The sequence below is a fragment of the Varanus komodoensis genome, unplaced genomic scaffold (genome assembly GCF_004798865.1).
Source record: "Varanus komodoensis strain SLA01 unplaced genomic scaffold, ASM479886v1 scaffold15, whole genome shotgun sequence".
Taxonomy (NCBI): domain Eukaryota; kingdom Metazoa; phylum Chordata; class Lepidosauria; order Squamata; family Varanidae; genus Varanus; species Varanus komodoensis.
Window position 1 is genome coordinate 9,954,732 of NW_025335440.1, and position 23,578 is coordinate 9,978,309.

The following is a 23,578-nucleotide window of genomic DNA, read 5'->3' on the forward strand; positions in this document are numbered from 1 at the left end:
TGAATTCCTCACGCATCCCTACCTCCGAGAGGTGCCCAGCATACTTTCGAACATGTATTCGCAATCAAATGTTTCCTTTTGCAATCACTAGGAACATTTTTCTTTCTTTGCTGAAGGAAAGCAGCACACAGACAGAAACACCCATCTGTGACATGGGGATATTAGCTACCTCTTAGGGTTTTGTAAGGCGTACACAGACAACGGAAGTGACATGCTGTGAACATCAAAGCACAGTATGTAACAGAAGGGGTATTGCTGAATGTAAGAGACGCATTTTTGGGGAGTGTCGCTCTTCTCTGTGTGCTGATCCCTTCTCCTGCCCAGGAATGCGTGGACCCTGCCGTGCCCTGGCAGTCATTATTCTGTATTCCATGACAAGCTCTTGCATCGTCAACACACCTTTGGCGATCCAGAGCATGTGTTCCTTTAAAGAGAGGGTGTCTTTAAATCAATTTAGAGGCCATCCAATCTGAGTTGGATCCCTAGCACATGTTGGGGGAGGGGCATTAACCCTCCCCCCCCCAGCAGTAGCCCCAATCTGGGTAGGGGGCCCCATGCCCGTAATTTTTCATTGCCAAAGGGTGATCCATTACCTTTCCCTGGAGCAGTGTGTTCAGTTCTGGGCATCCGAGTTGCAAAGGGATGCTGCCAAACCGGGATGGTCAGCAAGAAGTTAGCGGACCTTAGAGCCCAAGTCCTCGGAGAAAAGGTTGGAGGGCTCTGGAGAAGAGACAAGATATGATAGCCAGCTTCAAATGTTTGAAGTGCTGTCGCACGGGGGGGTGGACCAAATTGGTTTTCTGATGCACCGGAGAGTAGCACCTAAGGGGTACTGATGGCAAGGAAAACGCTTTAGATGAAAGATTAAGAGGAACTCCCTGACAGTTCAACAAGGTTGCTTTGACACGTCTTCCATGCATTAGAGGTTTTGAGTGGGGGCCAGAGGGTATTTTGCCAGGGACATGGTAGCGTGGACTTCCTACCGTAGCCAAAAAGGCAAGGTCCTTCCAACTTTATGCTTCCAGGTTGGGATGAGAAATATCTGAGGCTCTGCAAGGCTAAATTTCTCCCCCCACCCCTAAACGCTCAAAGAACCACACTCCTTGCCAAATTTGTCGCCAACATTTTGTGGGATGGGCAGCAGAGAAGCATTGATTTCTCCAAGGCAGGCATTGTAGGAGCAGGTGCTGCATTTTAAAGCAAAATTGTGTTCCTGGTCGCCTGCTAGGAGCATGATTATGCTTGAAAAAAGGTGACTTATTTTAAAGAGAAACTAGTCCTTTTTTCCCACTGTGCTGCTGGGTTTCAGTGTGGTGAGGGTAGAAAGGCCACCCCCGCCCCCAGGCCAGGAGTGTGGCAGGGCTGTATGCAGCCAGTGGTTTGTCTGCCACCCAGCCTAGCTCCAGGTGCTACAGCTGCATGCTTAAGCTCTTCCTGTTGAATATCCGGCTGTGAATAACTGTAATGCCGCTTCTTTTAGTTCTCACAGACATCCCTTTAAATCCATCTGCAGCAGATACAGGGTGGGGCACAAGGCCCCTGACTGAAATCCCAGGAAATTAGAGAGTGGATACAGGGATTTTTAAAATTCCAATTTTACCCCCCCCCCCACACACACGCACATACACTGTTGTACAGTGAAAAAAATGCTGGACACATAATTAAAGGAATATCTCTTTTGGCCTTTGCTTGCTCTTGCTACAGAAGCAAACAGTTCTTCCACTTCTGTTTTTGCACTGGCTTAAAGAGAGCCCCCAGCTTCTCTTTGGGATCAGCAGCTTTGCTGGGGACCAAACATGAAGCCCCGGGGAGGGGTGTGGGCCCCCACACCTCCGGTTGCTGATCTCTACTACAGAAGTTAATGTTCGACAAGCTATAAAGCAAAACTATTCTCGGAGCCATTCATTGGGAGGACACGGTCCCAGTAGTGGAAAATGTTTTTGAATCAGGCTTCGGATGACTTTCCCCCTTGAGTCCAATTATTAGTTTCTAAGTTTTCATGGGGGAATAACCAGGCTAGTTAGCAACCGAGCTGACTTCTGACGGTGCATATGGGGCAAGCAAGAAGAGATCCGCCCCCCTCCCCCACAGAACTGGAGCTTGTGCTTCAAGGGTTGTGTTTGTGCTATTTCCAGGAATGCAGTCAGGAATGCTTTCCAAGCTGGAGTTGGATGGCTGCCTGGCAGCCTCCTGTTCGTCTTCCAGTGGATGGGAAAGAAAAAGGGAGATGTGCCCCGAGACAGGCACTCCCTTGGATGACCTGCCACAGATAATTCAGCAGGATGCAGGACATCCCTGGTTCTGGCACCATTTTCTGGGATACATGCCACCTGGATCCGTCGTTCTTCCAGCTACATCACCCTGAGCTATTTGAAGGTCTCCTCTCTTGAAGGGACTCCCCCCCCCACTCCACCCCCCCCCATGTCTTGCTGCTCCTCCTGGGAAATTTTTGACTTAACCCCTCGGCCTTCAACCCCAGCTAAAGCAATCCCTCCTTTCTCTCACTGATATTTCCCTGCCTTCATCCCTCTTCTCCCCTTTCTAGATTTAGATTGTAACCTCTTTGGGGCAGAGACCTGTCACTTATCTTGAACTCCATGTACATGGATGGCACAGTTATTCGTGCACAACATACAAGCATTTATCTAAAACAACAACAACAATTCCAGCTGTGCTTAAGCGTCTGCATGTCTAAGTTTCTTACCAGCCCTTCCCTTTAACCAACCAGCTCCCCCTTTTCCCTTCTCTTTCCTTTTGCTGAATTGGCTGCATTGCACCTGTGCTCTCATTCAGAACAAACCCTTTAAAATGTATTTTAAGAGAAGCTAAACTCGGGTCCTCCACCATTCCTTCTTTTTGCTTCTCTCTCTTATCTCCTGGTGTGTATGCACTTTTTTCAGGACAGTGCATCCAATTTATCTGGGTATGTATGGGTGCAATTTAATCTATTCTTTGTTAATTTTAGAATTAAAAGGCCTAAAGGTCCTGCAGGAAGCAGGTTGCATCCATTCTAATTCTTTTTTAAAACATCTGAATTTTATTTACAGATATAGCAGAAAGAAAAGTGTGGGGGGACAGCATAAAGAAAAAAAAGAGCATAACAGAAATGCAGATAAATTCACAATAATAATCCACAACTCCATTAATATTTTTCTTATTTATGATCTAAATAAATATCCAGATCATATTTGGATTCTGAAAAGCAACCAAACAAAATAGATGAATTGTTATTATTTAGTACTGTTGGTTTTGCATGTGTTTACTCAAAAACCTGTTTTATGCAGGAGGGTTCAAACCAAAAATTCACAAGAACGTGCAAATTTATATGGTAAAATATGTACTTTCATATGCATTTTGTGGTAACATGTGTATTTCAATATGAATTTTATTCTATGCTACCTACAGGTATTTATTCTTTTCTTGGTGCATTTTAAAGCCAAAACTTGCATTGCAAAAATCAGAGAAGTGCAGGATTGTCAGCAGAGCTGTGTTCCTTTGCCAGTTCAGGAGGTGCAAACCAAGTTGGTTTGCTTACAGACACAGAGTGAGGATAATTCTGCCACATCTCTATTTAGTCATCCTAACAGCTTAATATATATTATATGATTGTCATGCTTGCCTGTTTCTCAGCCACTTTTCACAACTATAATGTATTTCTTGTAGTAACTTGCCAGAGAGCCAGTGTGCTATAGCTGTTAAGGGGGCAGGGCTGGGACTCATGTGATCTGGGTTCGAGTCCCCACTCAGCCATGGAGCCAACCGGGTGACTTTGGGCCAGTCACAGACTCGCCACCCAACCTCCCTCACAGGGCCGTTGTGGGGATAAGATAGAGAGCAGCAGGAGGCGAGTGATATAAACCACTTTGAAAAAGAAAAAAGCGGAATATAAATCTGATAAATAAACCCTCTTTTAGCTCAAGGGCCCAATTCCTTTGTGGAGAATGTGGCGGGGTGGGGCTTCCATGGGTGGGTGGAAGTGAAGGCAAAAGGTGGGGTGAAAGCAACTAACGAGTTTCGAAAAGAGGGCCAAAATTTTGCTTAACTGCTGGCATCTAAGCCTTGGGACAGGGTTTCCACCTATTGAAACAGCATAAAAAGTGTACAGATGCCAGGCAGCTGGACGCTTGGTGATTGGGAGAACTGGGTTAAGGCCGAAGAAAGGAGCCCCCCAGGGATGCCGCTGGCCAGAGGCTTGGCATCCCCTGTGCAGAGGGCAGGGGACCTTCCATCTGAAGCAAACCAAACAGCAGGGAAAGTGAGCCCAGCCTTGAGGGAACCGGCGGCTATTTCCTTGGAAAGGAGCTTGCATTTAATTAATATAATCTGAGTGACTGATTCATTTAACACAGCCTTTGCCGTGTTTTGATTGCTGATTTCTCTTGCAGAGCTGTTCCATCCTGGTTGTTGAATTTCAGCTTAGGGCCTTTCCTGCAAACTTTCATCAGTTTGTGACCTGTGCAAGGCCAGAAAAAGGGCAAAATGGGAAAAAGCAGAAAGCCCCTGGCCACTGACCCTTTATTCTCACTTTCTTTCCCAAAACCAAGACCATCCCTGGAGGAAAGAGGGTTTCTCCTAATTTTCTCTGGAGGCCCCACTCTCCCTGCGGTTCATCACACCTCTACTTGTTATCCTGAGACATTTAGATTGAGATTTTCCCCCCCCGCCCCCCCCTTCCACAACCACACTCACACCTCGTGAGCACAGTGCATTTATATGCTGCCCTTTTCCCCTCTGTGGGGAACTCAAGGGGGGCTGCTTAGTTCTCCTCCTTTCTCTTGTATCCCTACAACAACAACCCTGTGAGCAGGGCTGGACCGAGAGTCAGTGGCTGGGCCGAAGTCACCCGACGGGCTTCAGGGCCAGGTACTGGGGAATGGTGAACCGGATGCGGGACAGGAAAGGCTGCGTTGCCAAGCGTGCAAAGGCAACGATTTGCAAGCTCATTTTTGAAGGTGGGGTGAGGTGGGGTGGGTTGGAACCATCTCAAGTTATTTCCTTAACTCACATTTTCACATTATTCAGTATGTTTATTATGTGCACTATTTTAACAAATTGTGTGTTCATGGCATGGTCGGAGCTGCCTTCTTGGAATAAATACGTCGAGTGAGTATGTTTTCAGATCTCCCATTTTACTCTGTCTTTGCATTTTATGGAGTCCGGCTCATTTAGGGAGGGTGGCTTAGAAGCAGCGTTTCAGGACAAGCAGAAAACCAGAACATTAAAGGGAGTGTTACGAGCAGAGCATGTACCAGAATGTTTGATTGATGTTTTGTCAGAGTGTATTCATAGAATATTATGGATTCAAATGTATCATAGTGCCACTGGGGTTATGGATTTTTTAAAGGCTTACTTCACCCCTAGAGAAAATGAAGTGGCAGTCATATCTCCTCAGCTGATGCTAAATCAGACTGCAGAAGTTTGGATGCCCAGTTGAGTGCTTTCCTATTTGCATGCGTGCTCTCTCTCTCTCTCTCTCTCTCTCTCTCTCTCTCTCCCCCCCCCCTGCGCATATAGAAAATTAATGAATCTGGAAAAAGAGTTTGTACACGGCCTTCTTGATCTGTTAGCTTTCTATGTGCGGGGACCTTTTCTATGGGAGTTGCTCACCTTTGCAGTCTCCCATGATGCTGTCCTGAGGAACACCTTGATCACCTCATAGCTATTTATGTGGACACAACTTAATACTATTTCCTATATGGGTGTTTTGGTTTTCAGCTTTTAAGACTGCATTTTGCATACTGTTTTGAGGTTAATTTATACTATTTTGGGAATATCAGTGTCATCTTAAAACCCTTCTGGCTGATTTACATCTGCTTCATTTCCTTCACATTAAAAAAATACTACCGGACTGCCCTTAATCTTATTTCTTTGGGCATCTCCTCTTCTGCCCTTCTTGTGCACACCTGTTCGAAGTGCACTTACTCATCCACAGGAAAGGACTCTGGACCAAACTACAGGTCACGTTCAATGCATAGCGAATGGTGGATTCTAACGCTGGTTCACTGGTCCCAATCCAGATCACGTGTGGGGGGAGGGTTAAGTATTCCCCCAACTACTTTCCCATTGGGCTCCCTAAAGAAAGACCCCCCCGCCACGAGGTGTCAGGGGATGGACTTCAGGGATGCAACTCCTTTGTTGAGAAGGGTTAACCACCACAGATGCAGAGTGGCCCTGATCCAGGTCAGGGGCTAACATGCCTACACGAAAGTTCAGAAGAAACAGGAGTAGCTATTTGCAGGGCATCTACCATGGTCTGGAATCTGGTCCCGAAGGGCTGATTGATGCCTCCAGGTGTGGGGTGAGTCAGCCTCACACAGCTGCAGGTGGGATTTGGGTTTCTTTGTGCATTCTGCATGGCCCTGGGGGGGGGGGGGGGGGGCTTGACCCAGAGAGGGCTGGGAATGCTTTCTCCTTCCCTCTTTTTCCCTGTCCAACCAGGGAAAAGCACACCACCCTTGCCTGAGGTCTCATTGCTTGCAGAGAACATTTGAAATGTGATGGAGCCACATCAAAGTGATGTAACTCCATGAACTGCCCTTTTTGATGCGTTTCCTAGTGAATGGACCTAGTTTTGGATACTCTGGAAAACCCCTTCATCTGATGCAGCAGCGTTTGCAAAACTGTCAGAGCTGAACTTGTTCTGCCCATCCTGTCTGAGTAAAGGCCCCTGGCCATGGTTCTCGCCCTGAGGCATGCCTAGCGCCCCCTAAGGGAGGGGTCTCTCTGCTCCCTTCCTCTGAAGGGGCTGCCGCACAGCAGGGGGTAGGGGAGGGCCATCCCTTGGCCTATAGATCTCTCCTGGTGCCCAACTGTATGGACTGCAAAGCAATGCGTCCGTCCGTTGGGGAAAGTTATCCCAGTGGTTGAATAGGCTATTGCAGGACATTATTGAATAGGCTATTGAATAGGCTATTGCAGGACAAAGTTGCATTAATTAAAACCAACAACTGCATTGCTAAGAATGAAGCAATACGGAGGCGCACAGCCCGAGGGTCTCCCTGGTCTACCTGCCACATTTCAGTGGTTTCGGCTTTGTGGTTTTGGCTCTGTGGTGCTGATGGACGGACGGACACGTGCATCCCCTGTTAGTACAGAACTTTCTGAAGCTTAGCTAAGCACATCTTCAGGAATGCAAGCAGCATTTTCGATGACATCTGATTTTTTTTCTTAAAAGCTACCTTCTCTGATTTTAAAGGAGTCTTTTCTTCTTTTTAAAAAAAGTGCAGCTAGTTTGCTCTTCTGCAAGTCCTTCCTTATGGAAATGGATACCAGATGCGAAAGCTTAATCTAAGTGCAGTGCATTAAACAATTAGCGTGGCTCATTGAGCCAACCAGAACACACTTTTTATTTTTGACTGACAGATGATAAACACAGCCATCTGCTCCTGGTGGCTGGCGCCGGAGGGAGAGATGACAAAATACCCCTGCTTTGAGTCAGGATCTTGTGGGACACGCAGGCCGTGACTTCCAGGAGGAGTGGAAATGCGGCTGGAAAATGCCAGTCCTTTTGCTCCCCTTTGAAATGTCTGCCCTATTAATAGTAGTGTTTTAACATCAGGTTGCGTGATTTGTACACAATCTCACCTAAATTCACGAAGAATAGTTCGAGAGTTGCGTGATGGTGCCTTGGCTGTATCCTTTCGGGATTACAGAGGATCTTCATTTAGGATTTTTGCTTCTTCAGCTCTCCCTCTGGAACATCAAACAGTTCCTTCAGTGGCTTCTTGGTCCTACCAGCTGTCTGATGCTGTGAGTTTGGGATACAACCAGTGGAAGTCAGCAGGGCCGGCCCTGCCGTTAGGTGTACCTAGAATGGGGAGGGCACCATCTGGCCCTTTGCCTCAGGCAGTATTTATTCAGTATGTTTCCACCCAGCCCTTTCCCTGCAGCTCTCTGGTAGGTTCACGAAGCTAGGGTGCCACCACTGAAAAGGCCCTCTCATTTGTAACCGCCTGCTCCGCATCATTCAGCAGAAAGACCTCTGGGGATGGTCTTAGGGCCCAGAGAGATTTAGATGGAGAGGTTCTTCCAGATAATTTTGCTCCGTGCCATTTAAGGAGAAGACAATCATACTGGGAAAAGTCAAAGGCAGAAGAAGCAAAGGAAGACCAAACATGAGATGCGCTCGCTCCATCAAGGAAGCCGCAGCCTTGAGTTGACAAGAGTGAAGCAGAGCTGTTTAGGACAGGATGTTTTGGAGTGGGAGGTTAATGATTAAGACTGGAATTCTGAAGCCACCCAAAGTTTCAGGACTGAGACTGCTGGAGGGAAAGCATAAAAGCCAGCTAAATATCCTCCAGTGTCTCCCCAGTTAAAATAGGTGCATGCATGTTACGGTTCTCAGCGCTGGTTTAGGAACGAAGCGGTGTAGGGCAATCCAGGAATCCAGTCCAACGAACAAGTCTGGACCAGATGACAACGGAGAAGCAGAGCTGAAGAACACAGGGGTTCGCCATATAAAGAGGCAGCCCCAGTATTGCCGGACACTGACTGGCAGAGGCTCCTGTGGGTTGCAGGAAGGACTTTTTCCAGCTTTACCTAGAGGTGCTGGGATCACACTTGGGATTTCTGACTCTAACCGATGGTTCCTCCCACCGAGCCAGAAGCTGAGTCTGAAAGAGGAACCAGGAGGCAGGACCCAAAACTGATCTGGGATACAGGAATGCTCCAGAGTTCAAGAAGACCCTGTTGCTCTCAGGCAGGCCTAGCTGAGCTGGAAATGCTTGCAGCGTGGGCAGCGGTCGGCACGGACCGGCCATTGCGTCCCGTGGCTGCTTTCCTCCACAGCAAGGGAACCTGGAAGCAGCCCGCTCCTGCCCCACGCTTCCCTAGGCAAGCCTTCAGGGGATTCCCAGGCTGCTTCCTATTTGCAGGATAGATCAGCTTCAAACACTCTGCCCGTTTCTGGGCCGTGTGGGAAGCAGTCGATTTTCCTGGCTGGGTTAAAAAGCAAGTAGAAAGTGCCAGTGGCCAAAATACTGACTTTGCAGCTCTGCAGTCAGAGAACTAGCCCTGCTTGTCCCTGGACATCCGCTACGGAAAGATATACTGCATGTGTTCATGGAGGTTCTGTATTTAGAATAGCTATTAGGGTTTATTGCCCCAAGTAGCCCCATCTGCCACAATTTTGCAGCCTCCTTTGGAAAATGCAGGCTGCAGTCACAACACATCAAGGGAGCAACTTCCATACAAGGGCACACGTTTTGCTTCCAGGCTGACAGCCATATTTGGGTCCGCGACAGCAGCGTATTCCAGCCCCCGGGAATGCCGAGCCTGTTTGCTCTCCTGGCCCATTTGCAGGGATCACGCTGAAACTCTGGAATATTTAAAAATGGGGAACCCAAAGCACCGCAAAACAATTCAAGTGGTAGCATCAAAGAGGGGCAGCTGGTTTCATGTGGGTGTGGAAGCAGCAGCAGTGTTAAAAAAGCCTTACTCTGGAGGGTGAATTTCTTCCTCATCTTCATTCAGAGCCTCCCACAAAACCCGATTCCCTTGTCATTTCCACCGTTCGTCACAGGAACATATTCGCAATTCAGCCTCTTAAAAATGTCAGACTCCTGCCTGGCAAACTGTGTGCAGATGGAGCCTGTACTCTGTTCAGAGGGGCACGTGCAGCCAACTCTGGAGTGTGTGTGTGAGTGTAAAACAATAAGAGTAGGAGGTAAACAGCACACTGCATGAAGAGCAGGATTCTATGCAAGTTTAGACAGAAAAAGGGTCTGCAGTTCCCAGCTGGGCCATGCTAGCCCATTGTCGGACTTCTGTCCATCTGAACTTGTGTAGGATGTATTTATTTATTTAAAGCTCTTATAAGTCGTTCAATTAGCAACCAGCTCTCAGAATGGTGTACAAGAATTAAAACAGGATTGCACTTTAAATGACTCTAACTTTTAGCTTAGGTGATTCTCATTATTTAAATTTCATTATGAATCTCCATGGGGCCAATCCAGATTGAGACCCTGACAAAAGGGGTGTGTGGAGAGCTTCCCAGCCAAGCCATTTCTCCCTCAGCTTTGCTTTCATCCCCACAAACACTCATTTACAATCAGATGTGGGTCATAAAAAGAGAAAACTCCATTGGTTCCAGTGCTTACATTAGAGCGAAAGAAGGGGAGGGCAGTTAGGATCAGCTTATGCAATGCATTTAAGATAGTGCATCCTGTACCCTTGAGACAGCATGTTACTAGTCCTCATGAATTGATCTAGCCATAGGGGCACCCCCGACTGGCTGGATTGTGTCTAAACAAACCTAGGGCTGTCCCCCAATGACCTGCAGCAGTGTGTAAACTGTGTCTACCAGAAAGGGTTGTGGTTTGAGGCTTTCTGCCTATATGATGCCAGAAAACCCTTTCAACAGTGAAACTCTTCACTGGATGTTGGGTGGTGAATTGGCCTGTGTAAATCACATGTAAGTTTCCACCAGTCTTTACTCATCTCACTTTTTCTTGAAATGTTGACCCCTTGCAGGTACACTTTCACTGGCATTTACACCTTTGAATCATTGATAAAAATACTGGCAAGGGGATTTTGTATGACAGAATTCACCTTTCTCCGAGATCCATGGAACTGGCTGGATTTTTGTGTTATTGTCATGGCGTAAGTATTACTACTACTACATTTCATTTATATCCTGTTTTTCCCTCTTGTGAGGAACCCAAATTGGCTTGAATAGTTTGAACTCTCGATTTTGTAATGTTACAAGAAGGATCCTATGATGTAAGTGAGTAGGTTTCTTATTGGAATGGTATCCAGTAACTCATCCTTTCTAGATGTGTTAGACTACAACTCCCAGCATCCCCCAACCAGCATGGAGGTGCCAGAAGTTGTAGTGCAAAATATCGGAGGTCACCAGCTTGGGGAAGGGTTCAGGACCTGGTGTAGCCCTGGTGCAACGCGATAAAAATTCTGTTCAACTTTTCGTCAGGCCAAAGACTGACCCAGTTACTAGCTCTGGGCCACCTGGCCTAGTACACGGATCCCGAAAACCATTCTCCTGGTCGGGTCCTCGCACAGCCTGCAGTTCTCCACCTGCTTTGCTCACGTGCCTCCGTTGCATGCAAGGAGGGCTTATTTGTTCGGATTGTGCCAAAGTGTCTCCCACATTTTTCCAACCGTTTTCATTCCATCCGATAGCAAAGAAACTGGCCTTGAAGCAGAACCACAGAGGCCTCTTTCATGGGGGAAGGAAACTTCTGGGGACTCGGAGGACAGATGCTGGCTTCGCACTAGCCCCACTTCTTCCCTGGGCACCCGGCTGGGCTCCAAGCTTCCCACTTCACACCTGCATTGTGCGAAAGAGGGCAGAGCTGCCAGCTCTCCTGATGTTGCTTCAGCCTCCAAGTCCCCAAACCCTGACGTAAAAAGAAAGCCACCATGTGACAGGCCCTGCCCACGGCGAGGGCCACGTGTGCGAAACCGTGGAGGTCTTCTCCTTTCCCGGGAGAAATTCTGTGAAACTGCTCCCCGAGTTTCTCAGCCCACAAATGGGCGGGATGATTTCCAGAGGTCAGGTGCACAGAAAGTTAATGTCTGTAAAGCCAATAGGTTTCTCCTCATTGGAGAATCCTCAAAATTGCAGTTCCAAGAGGCTCACAACCCCTGCCTAAACCTTGCACAAGACTGTCTGGCACATGGGGACCAGCAGGGCTTCCATCCATCGCCTTTTCCCATTGTGCGTTACATGTGAGTAGACCTGTTCCTGCACTGAAGCGCTAATTCCCAGGATTTGTGAAGTGGGAGCTGCAGAAGGGAAGCCAAGAGTCATACTCCACTCCTGCCATACATCGATGCAAAACAGCACTTCCCCACACCCCAGAGAAATTGCAGCACCCCGACCATGCATTTGAACTTCCCCCTGATTTATGGATCAAGCAAGCTAATTATAATCCTTTTGACAAAACTGATACGTTAAAAAAAACTTTAAAGTGGGCACTGTGGAAGAAAGATGTTTGGTCCATGGAGAGGCAAACTCTGGGAGGGGAAAAGCTGCTCCTGAAGTTGTTTTAAAAGGAAACTGACTTTTTTCCAGCTGCGGTGCCATTTAATTTTGCTTACCAATCTGAGGGGGGAGCAGTGGGGGTGCAGGCATGGGCTGTGGGGCACGTCTTGCTCACCTCTGAATTAAATGCAGACTGCCATTTCAGAGAAGGGTCCTCGGATATTGTAGGGGTCGAGAGCAGATGTTTACATCCTCCTCCCAACCTTGAACCGGCAGGGAATTGCTGGTGGTGCGCACAGAAGTGAGGCTGAAGTGCCCCCACTGCAGAGTTCCTCCCTCATAAACGGCCGTCCTGACGCAGTTGGCAAAAGCCTCGTTGAAATGTGCTCGCATGTGCTGCTCAGGCAGTGGCAGGGCCTGTTAGTTTTAGGATTCCAGTCCCTAAAAACTGAAATCTCAATCATGGTGCGTAGATTCTAGGGCAGACGCCAAATGGGCTCCCGTTTCCTTGCCCAAATTGTGATGAGGGCATTTCAGCTGTTTTTTTTTTTTTTTTTTGGTGGGGAGGGGTAGATTTGGTGAGGTGAATGTGCATAAAACCTACCAGCATTTCTCCTGGTCCCATGGTGTTGTTGGATGTGGTGTGAATCTCTCACAATGACTGCAGAACCATTCTGAGGGGCGTTCTGGGAGAAAAATGGTGGTCCCTTCCCCAGCCATACCTCAGTGCTCTTGAGAGTGATGTTGCGGTGTGTGTGTGTGTGTGTGGGGGGGGGTGTTACTGATGCATGCATGCATGCATGCACCGTACCCTTGCAGTTTTCCCCTCCCCTGAAATGAAACACCCCTTCACCACCTCTTTCACTCCCCCCCCCCCCACATTCAGGACCGAATTTCTGATGGGTATGTGCCCACCTGAGCACTCTTTTTAAAGCAGAGTCCTGAGAAGGTAACCTAAGAGGTGAACTTAGGCCTACACAAGGTGGTATGAAAAGGGCTGGGGAACGTGTCCATAGGGCCTGACCCCAGCCTCTGATCTGGGTTTGACACCCCTATGTGAGCGGTCCTTCTCGATGGACCATCCTAGACAAAGTGAGCGAAATATACAGAGAAGCCCCTTCCAGCCCTCCCTCGAAGATCCCGGAGGATGCAGGGTGGAACCTGGGCATCAGCTGCTGGTGGGTTTCAGTCACGCGACCTGATGTGTTTATTCTCCTGGATGCATTCCCACAACTAACTAACACCGGTTGTTAGTTACATGTGCTCCCACCCTGCTGATCCTCTCCAGACTATGTCACTAATGAGGGAGGCGGCAGTGGGGGGGGGGGCAATTCAGGCACAAAAACACCAGCCTGTTGCTGTGCCGATTGGCATCATCCTAGCAAGGACGAGCCTGGAGCTCGTGGCTCTTGTCCCAGTTAGGCTCTGCGGGAGCTGCAGGACTAGTCCTCGCCTCATGGGGCTGGGCTGCTTCTTCTCTGCTGAGGCTAACTAGCCACTTCTGGTCACTGTCCACCGCGCCCGTTAGCCAGACTGTCCGCCTGCTCCTTCGTCAGGATGGCGGCCTGCCCAGCAGCACGCAAGCCAGTGGCTCTTGTCTTCCGTTCAAAGCAAATTCTTAATTATCCATCTCTAAGCCCCCATCCTGTAAATAAAGGATCTGTATTCCAGACAGCTGCTGACTTGGCCAGCCGGCGGAAACTGAAATAGGACCATCCCGAGCAAAGGCCTCGCAAGAAAGCTCCACGGAGGGGAAGTGGTCAGCAGGCATGGGGGAGAACGGCGATCACACTGAAAAGGCATTTTTTAAAGAGAAGGAAAGCAATGGTACAGAAAAGGGCATTGCCACGACAACCAGGCAGTGCTCCTTGCGTTTGAAAATCTTGTCAATTCCCTTTTAAATACTTCTTGGCTGCCGTTCCAATAACCACTTAAACAAGGGTACCATAAGCTTTAACTCCCACCAGCTTCAGAGCTTTCATTTGGCTTTGATGTCTTGAATGACACTTTTCTGGAGACTGCCCCAGGGTCGGGCGTGTGTGTATGCATGTGTGTGTGCAGAAACAAGAACAATGCATTTCTAGACTTCAGTCCACTTTAAATTAAAGTGGGAAGGGCTCTGCTCTCTCTATTGCTTTAGTCAATTTCCACCTGTTCCAACAGTATCCTGGTGTGAGGGAGCCTGGGACATTGAGTTTTCCTAAGACTCCCAATGTCTTTAATAGGAAGCCTTGGGACATGTAGATTCAAGGAGATATTATGCTGAAATTTATTCCTTTTAAACATTTGCATGGCACCCAGTTGTGCCACAACACCTCTGGGCAGCTCACAACCATGCGATAAAAGCACTCAGACACCTGGGAAGAACTAGGTTTCCCCGGAGCTTTGATGCCTGGGTCATTGCCTCAACACTAACCTATGCTTGGTCTAGGAAAGAAGATTGAGAGAGATCCCCTCTCTGAAGTCCCACCAGATAACATGAGGAAGGCAGGGAAGCTTAGAAGATCACAGGGCCACATTTCCACACGAATTTAGAACTCTTGAGGGGGAAAACTTATCTAATGCCACTCCTAATTGCCGAGCAGATCACAAATTTCACAGCAGTCCCATGGATTCACCCCTCACTAATGGTAAACTTCTCAAACATTGGGGGGAATATTGTGCGAGACTTTCTGAAAATGTTTTCCCTCTGAAGCAGAGAAAGTCACCCATGTTCACCCAGATTTGAGTGGCACCAAGATTTTGCTAATATTTACCATCTTGGAACAAGTCTGCCCTCAAATATTATGTGTACTTCTTGGTTTGTGTGGACGGTGGGTGGGTGGATGGAGAGGCTACACTAGGAGAAGCCATGCAAAACAATAAAAAAGGAAATACAGCTAACCTTTAAAACCTTGTTTTAAAAGACAAGCTTAAGGAGATTGAATTCTGAATAATTACTGTATTCAATTTATGTTCCGCCTCACTAGCCATAGGCTGTCTTGGTTTACATCAATATTGGTGTGTGTGTGTGTGTGTGTGTGTGTGTGTGTGTTTTAGTTCATTTGTTCTAGGGAAAGGCACTGAGTTTGATAATGTGGTAGAACTTTGTTTCAGTTCTGTGGTGGTTCTTCCATATGCCTGCAGTTTCTGTTGGAATGTATAGCTTCTCTACAAAATTATGCTAGTTTTATTTCAGCCAGACTTCCACAAATCACCTCAAAGAATCCCAGAACTTGCAGCTTCTTGAGGGCGTTGTTGGGGATTCTGTGTTGGGAATCACAGAACCATGAATCGTAGAGTTGGAAGGGGCCTGTAAATCCATCGAGTCCAACCCACTGCTCAGAGCAGTAACTACCTTTCTCTTGCAAAACTAGGCTGGGACATGAGGATGGGAGCAGTTTAAGGTTGTAATCTTTTGCATGTTTACCTGGGAGTAAGTTCCATCAAACACAGTGGGGCATCCATAGGACTGCCCTGTAGGAATCAAGTGTGTTTTGTGTTACTTGTGTAGTATATAACTGAGGATGATCTTTAATGCTGCCCCGGATTAAGAGCACATGGCCCTGATTCAGATCAGGACCATTGTGCAGCCAGGAAATTAAACCTTCCTTCCAACCATTTCTCTCTTTGCTCATGGGGATTACAAACGAAAGGCATATCAATGGATGTCATTGGAGCACTTCCTCTGCTTGGCCCCACTTCTTTTTTTAAGCGCTCACTGTGCGTTAGGGAATTTCAAGAGAAAAAGGGCAGGGCTGGACTCTGCCTAAGCTCTGCCAGGGAGGCTTCTGTGGAATTCCTGCGCTGAGCAGTGGGCTGGGCTCAGCCTAAATGGCCCCTTTCGGTGTGATTATGACACTGTTGGGACATGGGCCAAGTCAAACTCGACGTTCCAGAGCGAGAAAGGCCCTCGACATGGGCTGCCCCTTTCGTGGTTGACTGCAAGCCACATGGGATGCTACCATCCCAGGTGATCTGAAGGATGGGCCTTTTGATCCGCATGTCTCAGCCTTCCCAAAGTGGGTGCCCCCTAGATATGGTAGCCTCCAAGCCGCAGCATGCTGGGATTTATAGCCCAATCTATCTGAGGGGCACCCGGTTGGAGAAGGCTCTCATGGACCACCTCATTTAATGGATGTGTCATTTAATGGTACTTCCTCAGACAGTCATGTTTGCTGAATAAAATGCCAAGATCACATTGGCTTCACTACCGCTACCGTGGGAACCTACTGTGTTAATCAGGCCACCGGAAGAGTTGTGGCCTCCAAATGTTAGGCTGTGCTTAGGCAGGTCTTTCAAGCATATGGTTAAACGCCAGTAAAGCCTAATGCGCTTTGCTCGCGTTGGGTTTCTTCTCTTGCTGCAGTCACGGTGGAAGGATGTCTGTGCCAGACCATGGAAAGCTGCAGTTTCTGCATTTCTGTCTGGAAATGGTTCTCATGGCTGGAAACATTGAGAGCCGCTGCAAATTCAGAGCGCAAAGCAACTTTGCAATTTAAAGCAATTTCAAAACTACAATTTTGACTTAATAATACTAGGCTATTAAAAAAAGCTTTAACATGAGTATCAAGTAAATAATAATTCACCTTGTAACACTTCTAGAAATGCAGCAGCAATTAATATTTTTCCCTTTTTCCCAGATAAAACAACAATTACAAGATAATATTCATAAAGCAATTGTATTAAAATGGGACACATTTTGTCCTTAAGTAGTGGCCATCACGAACTGCTGTAGGATTTGATTGGCATCTACAAGGCATCCATGAAGACCTTCATGCAGGAGCCAGAACTTGGGTCAGGGAGGTTCACCTTAAACTAAGATGCATTTTCAGAGCATGAAACCAGCTACTAACTGGGAGGACAGTGGATTCTTTTCCCTGCCCAGCTGCTGCCACGTCAAAATTGATTATGACAGGAAGTGGACATGAGTAATCATTTCAGTGTGTAGCAACCCCTGAAAACGCAGGAACAGATGGAACTGCATCCTCCCAAGGTTTCTGGGACTTTTCATTCAGGGGAACTTACTCGTACATGGTAAGGGATGCAATGCCCGGTTAAGGTATTCATCCCCCATGTGGCTAACTAAAATTGTGAGAAGAGGCCTGTAATCATTGGTCCTGTCCCTCCATGCCCTTCCCATCACTCCAGTCCAGGCACTGCAGGCCTCCCTTCCGTGTGGGGAGTCTGGCCCACACCTGCGCTTCTCCCCACACGATTTCAAGCCCTAGAAGCCAGGGCTGCAGACTTCTCTCCAACACACAGAGCAGCCTCCTGAGCCTGGTGCCCTACCATCCATTGTAGTACAACCCCCATCATCCCCTGCCCTCTGAGGTAGGTGCCTGGGCAGGGAGGATGGGCATTGTAGTGCTTTTTCCAGCCCGGGCATGCATGCAATTGCATCTTTGGGGCCCATCCCATGTGGCTTCCCAAAGCCTTCTGAACTTGGAAGGTTAGGAGCGCCCAAAGGAGCATGGGAGGACAGGGTTGCCATGGCACTCCCCTCTTCCTCCACAACACTTAGGTGGCCTAAACAGTTCCCCTTTCCTTGTGAGGAGGAGGCGCTGAGGCCCTGCCCAGATTTGGTGGGACCCAGCTCTGCCTCGCCCTCCCCGCACCCCAGAGCTGCCCCAAGCACCTGCCCCAGGGGTGGTCTTCCATCTTTGGGGCCACAGCCAGTGCAGAAAGAACAGTGGCAGAGGTGGGGCCCTCTCGTGTGACCTCAGAAATCTATGGGGACACCGCCTTTCCCTCCAGCTAGCCTCTACCAACCCTCCGACTGTGCCCGGGATGCATTTTCCATCACTGGACGTCCCCAGAAGGAGGCGCATAAAATGCTGCTTTCGGCATTAGCCGCACACCTTCTCTTCTGTCCACTTCCAGCCTGACCCAAAAACATTTTGCGGGTCGGAGCTTTCCTCGCAGTCTCTTGTGAGTCTGCTGCGAGACAGCGAACCGTCCTGTCCTGTCTCCCGGGGAGAACGGCCCTTTGGTTTCCCAGCGGGGAGCGCAGAGTGCCTGCCTGAAGCCCATCGGTTTGTTCTACGTGCCTCGCTCGGTGTCTCCTGATTCTCGCTCGTACCAGGGCCGAGAACTCGGTGAGCCTGGCATATTCCGTGAGGGAACGTGGCGAACTGAGAGCACGTGTGGCTCTTGTACCATCCCAGTGTGCTGGAAAAGAACCATCAGGCTCTTCATCAATCAATACTCTCTTTGCAAGCCAATGACCACCTTAACCTGAAAAGCTGCTCGCTGCAGAACACTGGGGGTTTGGCTTCAGTGCCAGCCGAATGTGAAATAGCTAATATAGGAAGGGCAGTGCTGAATCAGAGCAAAATGCAGCATTCTGCTTACTACAGAGTCCAGCCAGCTGCCTGTGGGAAGCCCTCGAGCAGAGCGTGCGTGCCACGCCACCGTCCTGCCCATGTTCCCCAGCAGTTAGCATATAAAGGCATACAGGGCGTGGCACGCAGGCATCAGGGCTGCCAGCCATTTTCTGTGCTGTGCCCCCACCTGGAATATTGTGTACCGCTCCGATCACCACACCCGAGAAGGATATTGTAGCTAAAAGGGTAACTAACTGCTCAAGGGAGTGGAGCAACTCCTCTGTGAGGAAGATTACAATATCTCCGACTGTTTAACTTAAGGGCAGGGGGAATAATAGATTCTTGCTGCACCTTAAAGACAAACTGATTTCTTGTGCCATTAACTGCTTTCATGGGCTAGAGCCACCTCATCAGTGGTATGAAAAGTGTGCTGAGTCAGAAAATGTAAAGGTACGGGAGGAATTCTAAACAGTGTAGTCAAAAAGGCAGGAGGAACTGCCTCTGAGGTTCTTTTGCAAGGCTTAATATTTCCATGTAAATCAAGACAAGCATGGGGGCCATTTGCAGGGAGATGAGAGAATCCTCCCAGCTTTGATATTCTGTTACTTCGTTTGGGCTTTTAGTTCTTTGTCAGCTTTCATATTTAGTGGGGGAAGGTGGAACAGATTTTTAAAGAGGCAATTGGTATCCTCCAACAGCAGGGGGCTGGACCTGATGGCCTTTATGGCCCCTTTGAGCTCTACTATTCTATGATTCTTTCTCCCCCTCCAGCTTAACATGCTGTAATGATAAGCATCTTTGGAAAGACAGTTGCTCAGCTAGATAGATCATGTATACCAGCAGTAGGGAAGCTTTTGGGCAGCTACGGCAATCTGACTGATGGTTAGGCAAAGCACATGGTATTATTGTCTTGCCCTTTTGGTGGCTGATCTTTTCCCAGAGATGGAGAGGTTGGTTGGGTCTACCTTCTCCCTAGGCAGGGTACCTGTAGAAGAAGGCCCTGCAGGTGTGCTTTGCCTCTAGACAGAGCTTTAAGCTTTCTCCTTTCCCTTCTCCACCAAAACATCTGCTGGGAAGGTTTCATCCCCAGAGGCTAATGTTAGAGCTGCTTTTTCCCCTCAAAACTCAGCAGCATTTTAGCTATGAAATGCTGAATTTAAGATGTTTTCATCTTTAAAGCCTTTCTGATCCGTTGTAAATGTTAGAAGCCTGTATTGTAAATAACTTAGCAAATTCAATAACTTAACAAATGCAAGGTCTATTACTGTCGATAAGTTAATTGTTTAGCCTTCCTGGCTTTTTGTCTCTAATAGAAATGGATATTTTAATTCATGCAGAAAATAGCTTCAAGAGCCAGGTCTTCTCAGTTGTCACCCTGCTTAAAGAATGCCCTCACCAAAGAGGCTTTCTGGCACACACATTGTTATCTTTTTGGTACCAGGAAAAGACCTTCTTTAATCCCAGGCATTTTGGAGACCTAGTTCTCCCCTTAACCTGGAGTCCTGCACTGAGCAGGGGCTTGGACCTGATAGCCTAATTGGCCCCTTCCAACTCTACTGTTCTGTGATTCAACGATTCCATGAACCCCTTGTTTCTGCTCTAGAAATAGCTCCGTCAACCTGTACACATAATTAAGAATGCTGGGGGAAATAGCAAATGGAGATAGATATGTTGGAAAGTCTATGAAAGTTAGGATAATTTGTGCTGGAATTCCCCCCTTCCCCAATTCCCTTTCATTTCTTGCACAAGCGCTGCAAGATTCTTGGTTTGACATTGCTTGGATGGATCTCTTGCGTTGCTGGTTTTTCACAATTCTCCTTTCACAACGGCAACTCCCAGCATTGGCCACATTGGCTCGGAATGATGGAAATGACATCAAAAATATTCTGAGATGCTCAGGGTGGATAAGAGTGATGTGTACGGTTTGGAGGTTGCTGGGTCTATTGGTGATTGTCGACTCCATCAAGGAAGTTCCTGGTTTGTGCTTGAACTAACCATGTGTCCAAGGACAAGACCTAGAAACCTTTACACTGCAGAGAGCTTTGGACAGCAGAGGTGCAATGAAATCAGTGTGGAACATTTCTGAAAGTAGGAGGCCTTGAACTCTCTTCCCTAAGTGAACCTGCCAATGTAATGGTCATACAACATCTGGCAATGTATTTCCAAATAGTTACAATTTAATTCAATGGGTTGCAGGAGAATTTACAAAACTAGGTTCAAATTTCTGCACTAGAATGTCAGGGTATTGAGAGCTTAAAAAAACCATTTTGCATATTCAAGGTAAGAAGCCCTAATCTTTGCATATCTGTTCTCAGCTGCCAGTGGCTCCCGCCCCCCAACCCCTTTCTCTTGTTCTCTCTCCTGCTGTTCTTCCTTTGCTGACTTCCTTGTCATGGTCTTTTTGTTATCTGTGACTTTTCCTTGTTTGCAGATACATAACTGAATTTGTGGACCTGGGCAATGTATCAGCCTTACGAACATTCAGAGTTCTCCGGGCACTGAAAACAATCTCAGTCATCTCAGGTAAAAAAAAACCAATATCAAGTCAAATACTTTGGCTGCGCTTGCTGAATTTGTACATCATTACCTATAGCAATATTGTAAATTGACTTGGGAATGAAGGCGTATCGGGAATGGGGACCTGTCAATAGAATACCTTTTCATATGTTCTTCCCTCCCCCAGGATGATTTTGGAGTAGCATCACGAACCTCTTGGAGCCTTGAATGTCCCTGCCTTCTATATATGCACAAAGTTCTCTAATGGCCGTGCTCAATTTGGAATCAGTCTGGCAATTCAAACTTTGTTGTTTGCAAAAAAAAAGACTGGATCTGGATTTTTAAAAGTCTTTCCCATGAGAACTGCTTGGGTTAACTGGAACATATGAAACAAACAAGTGATGAAACAAACAGAAGATTAAAAACAAATCTGCAATGGTTTTTTAAAAATTAATCTGCAAATTTAGCTAAAATTGGATGGTATTTACAACTGGGGAGAAAAACCCCCCACCCAAGAAATTTGATGGCTTCGTTTCACACTTCCTCATTGTTCTCATTCGATCTTGATCTTAGTCTTGATCCAATGCAACATGGAATTTTTCCATGGAATGTAGGTCCAATCCACCGGGAGGGTTATTCTACATGAGTCCCATTAATATGAATATCATGGAAGTTCTGTGTTCTTATACAGATTTTCTTCATTTTAGTGGGGCTTATGAAGAACACCCCTGTGGATCATGACCTTTGTTTCCACCTCCCACTTCCTTATTATAGCATAAATGGAATGAAACGCCAAATTGGCAGTGGAGAGCTCTCTCTCTCGCACGCGCGCTCTCTCTCTCTCTCTCTCTCTCTCTCTCATTCATATATATATATAATCAGAGGGGAAAAACAAATATGCCCTTGGTGTATCTATGGACAGGCCTCATTCAGCCTTAGTTTTTAACATTTTTGACCTGTATGGCAAGGTAGAGAACATAGGAAAAAACACCCTAGTGCATGGCAGTTCATTTGGATGATTATCCTGAACAGATGTTGGCAATTACAGGTCAAAAATAGTCTAAAGAGAGACTATTTAAAAAAAAAAAGGAAGAAAGGGAAGGAGGAAAAATCAACATCCATTTAGGTGATGGGAAGGATTTTTCACTCCATTAGATGTCAAATGTTAACAGACTAGCACTTTCTGCTAAAACAAAACACCGTGGCAGCGGTGTGCATCCGCCGTACCTGGGGCACGTCAGAGGCACGACGCCTGCGGTTACCCCAGTAGCCCTTTTCAGAGGGTGACCGATAGAAGGAGCAGCCGCCCTTGAAGTGAGTGACAAAATCTCGTGGATTTTAATGGATCTGAGTCCCCCCGCTGTTCCCCTATGCAGACACGGATGGGCATGTGCAAAATCCCATTGGGAAAATGTGGATCGAAGCACACTGAGCTTTCCTCAGGAGTCCTCATCTTACACAAAGCAAAAGAGGAGGTCAAGTTGTGAGGCTGTACAAGGGGTGGCACCACTATAGGCAGGGCAAATCTAATTTTATTTATTTATTTATTATTTCGATTTATATCCTGCCTTTTTCCTACAAAGGGCTCAAGGCAGCTTACATCTCCTCCATCATCTTATCCCCACAACAACAACCCTGTGAGGTAGGTTGGGCTGAGAGTCTGTGACTGGCACAGAGTCACCCAGCTGGCTCCATGGCTGAGCGGGGACTAGAACCCCGATCGTCTGAGTCCCAGTCCCAGCTCTTAACCACTACGCCACACTGCCTCTAATCTTCGGATGCATCTTCACTGATGACCGAGTGGAGCACCGCCAGGACTGCTTTGTTGGCAGGGGTGCTGACAAGAACGTTCACCAGCACCCCTGAAATTCTCTATTCCCTCTGAGCTCAGCTGCCATACGGAGAAAAGTGATATAAGGGTTCCAGTTTTACACACAGTGTTTTGCCGTGACTTAAATGGACGCTTAGGACTCAGATTTGCTCCTGGTGGAGACAAAACATTTAGAGCTGTCTTGATATGGATCAATGTGGCTAGGAAGCCCGGCTTCCCCTCCATTTTGCAATTTACCGCAAGTGGAAAGCACGGTGGGAAGTGCCAAAACCTGCGGGAAACCCCAGGGGTGGGGTGTGGGAGGCTTGCGATTTAAAGGGAAAAAGCTGCTTCCCACATGGGGGTTCCCTCGGTTTAGAAATCCCCCGTCTGGCTAGCAGAGAGCAGCGAGCCTTCCTTACCGTTACCCCAAAAAGAGGACTAAACAGGGCCAGATTTGCATAACATTCGTGTATCCAATGCATAGGTGTGGATGCGTATGTCAAAATAATGAATTTAAATCCTGAAAATCTACCCATAGTGGGGGAAGACTGCAACCAGTCAACCGGCTGTCTGCCGTGGTGCACCCCAGCTCACTGTCGAACCTTCTCCGTCCTCACCATAGGTTTTAGGCCTCCTAGTCTAATAACAAGCCAGAAAGCACCTCCTTTCACTTCACTGAACTGGAATTCAGATTTGGGGGTTCCTTCACAGGTGAACAACCAATGACTAACAGAATTTTACAAAGAGATTTCATCCATGCGAATGTTTTGGGGTGGAGGTTTTTTCTTTTCCAGTTTGCATCACCCTGTTTTGAACTACCCAAATCCATACATGTTGTAAGCCGCCCCGAGACCTCGGCAAGGGGCGGCATAGAAATGTTTTAATAAATAATAAATAAATAAATACATACATACATCAAATGGAATGAAAGCAAATCTCAGTAGCCACACTTTTCTGAAATTTGTTATCGAAGTTTATTTATTTATTTATTTATTTAAAACATTTCTATGCCGCCCCCATCAC

General features: G+C 47.4%; 1 protein-coding gene across 6 annotated transcripts in view; it reads left to right on the top strand.

Annotated features, from left to right (window-relative positions):
- The window catches only part of LOC123020642 (sodium channel protein type 5 subunit alpha-like), a 270,015-nt gene that overhangs the window by 74,749 nt on the left and 171,688 nt on the right, over window positions 1-23,578 (top strand). For all 6 annotated transcript variants that reach the window (XM_044424589.1, XM_044424584.1, XM_044424586.1 and 3 more), the window contains exons 4-6: window positions 5,014-5,103; window positions 10,471-10,599; window positions 20,678-20,769. In XM_044424589.1, coding sequence (XP_044280524.1) covers window positions 5,014-5,103; window positions 10,471-10,599; window positions 20,678-20,769 — 311 coding nt within the window. The remainder of the gene's footprint in view (window positions 1-5,013; window positions 5,104-10,470; window positions 10,600-20,677; window positions 20,770-23,578) is intronic.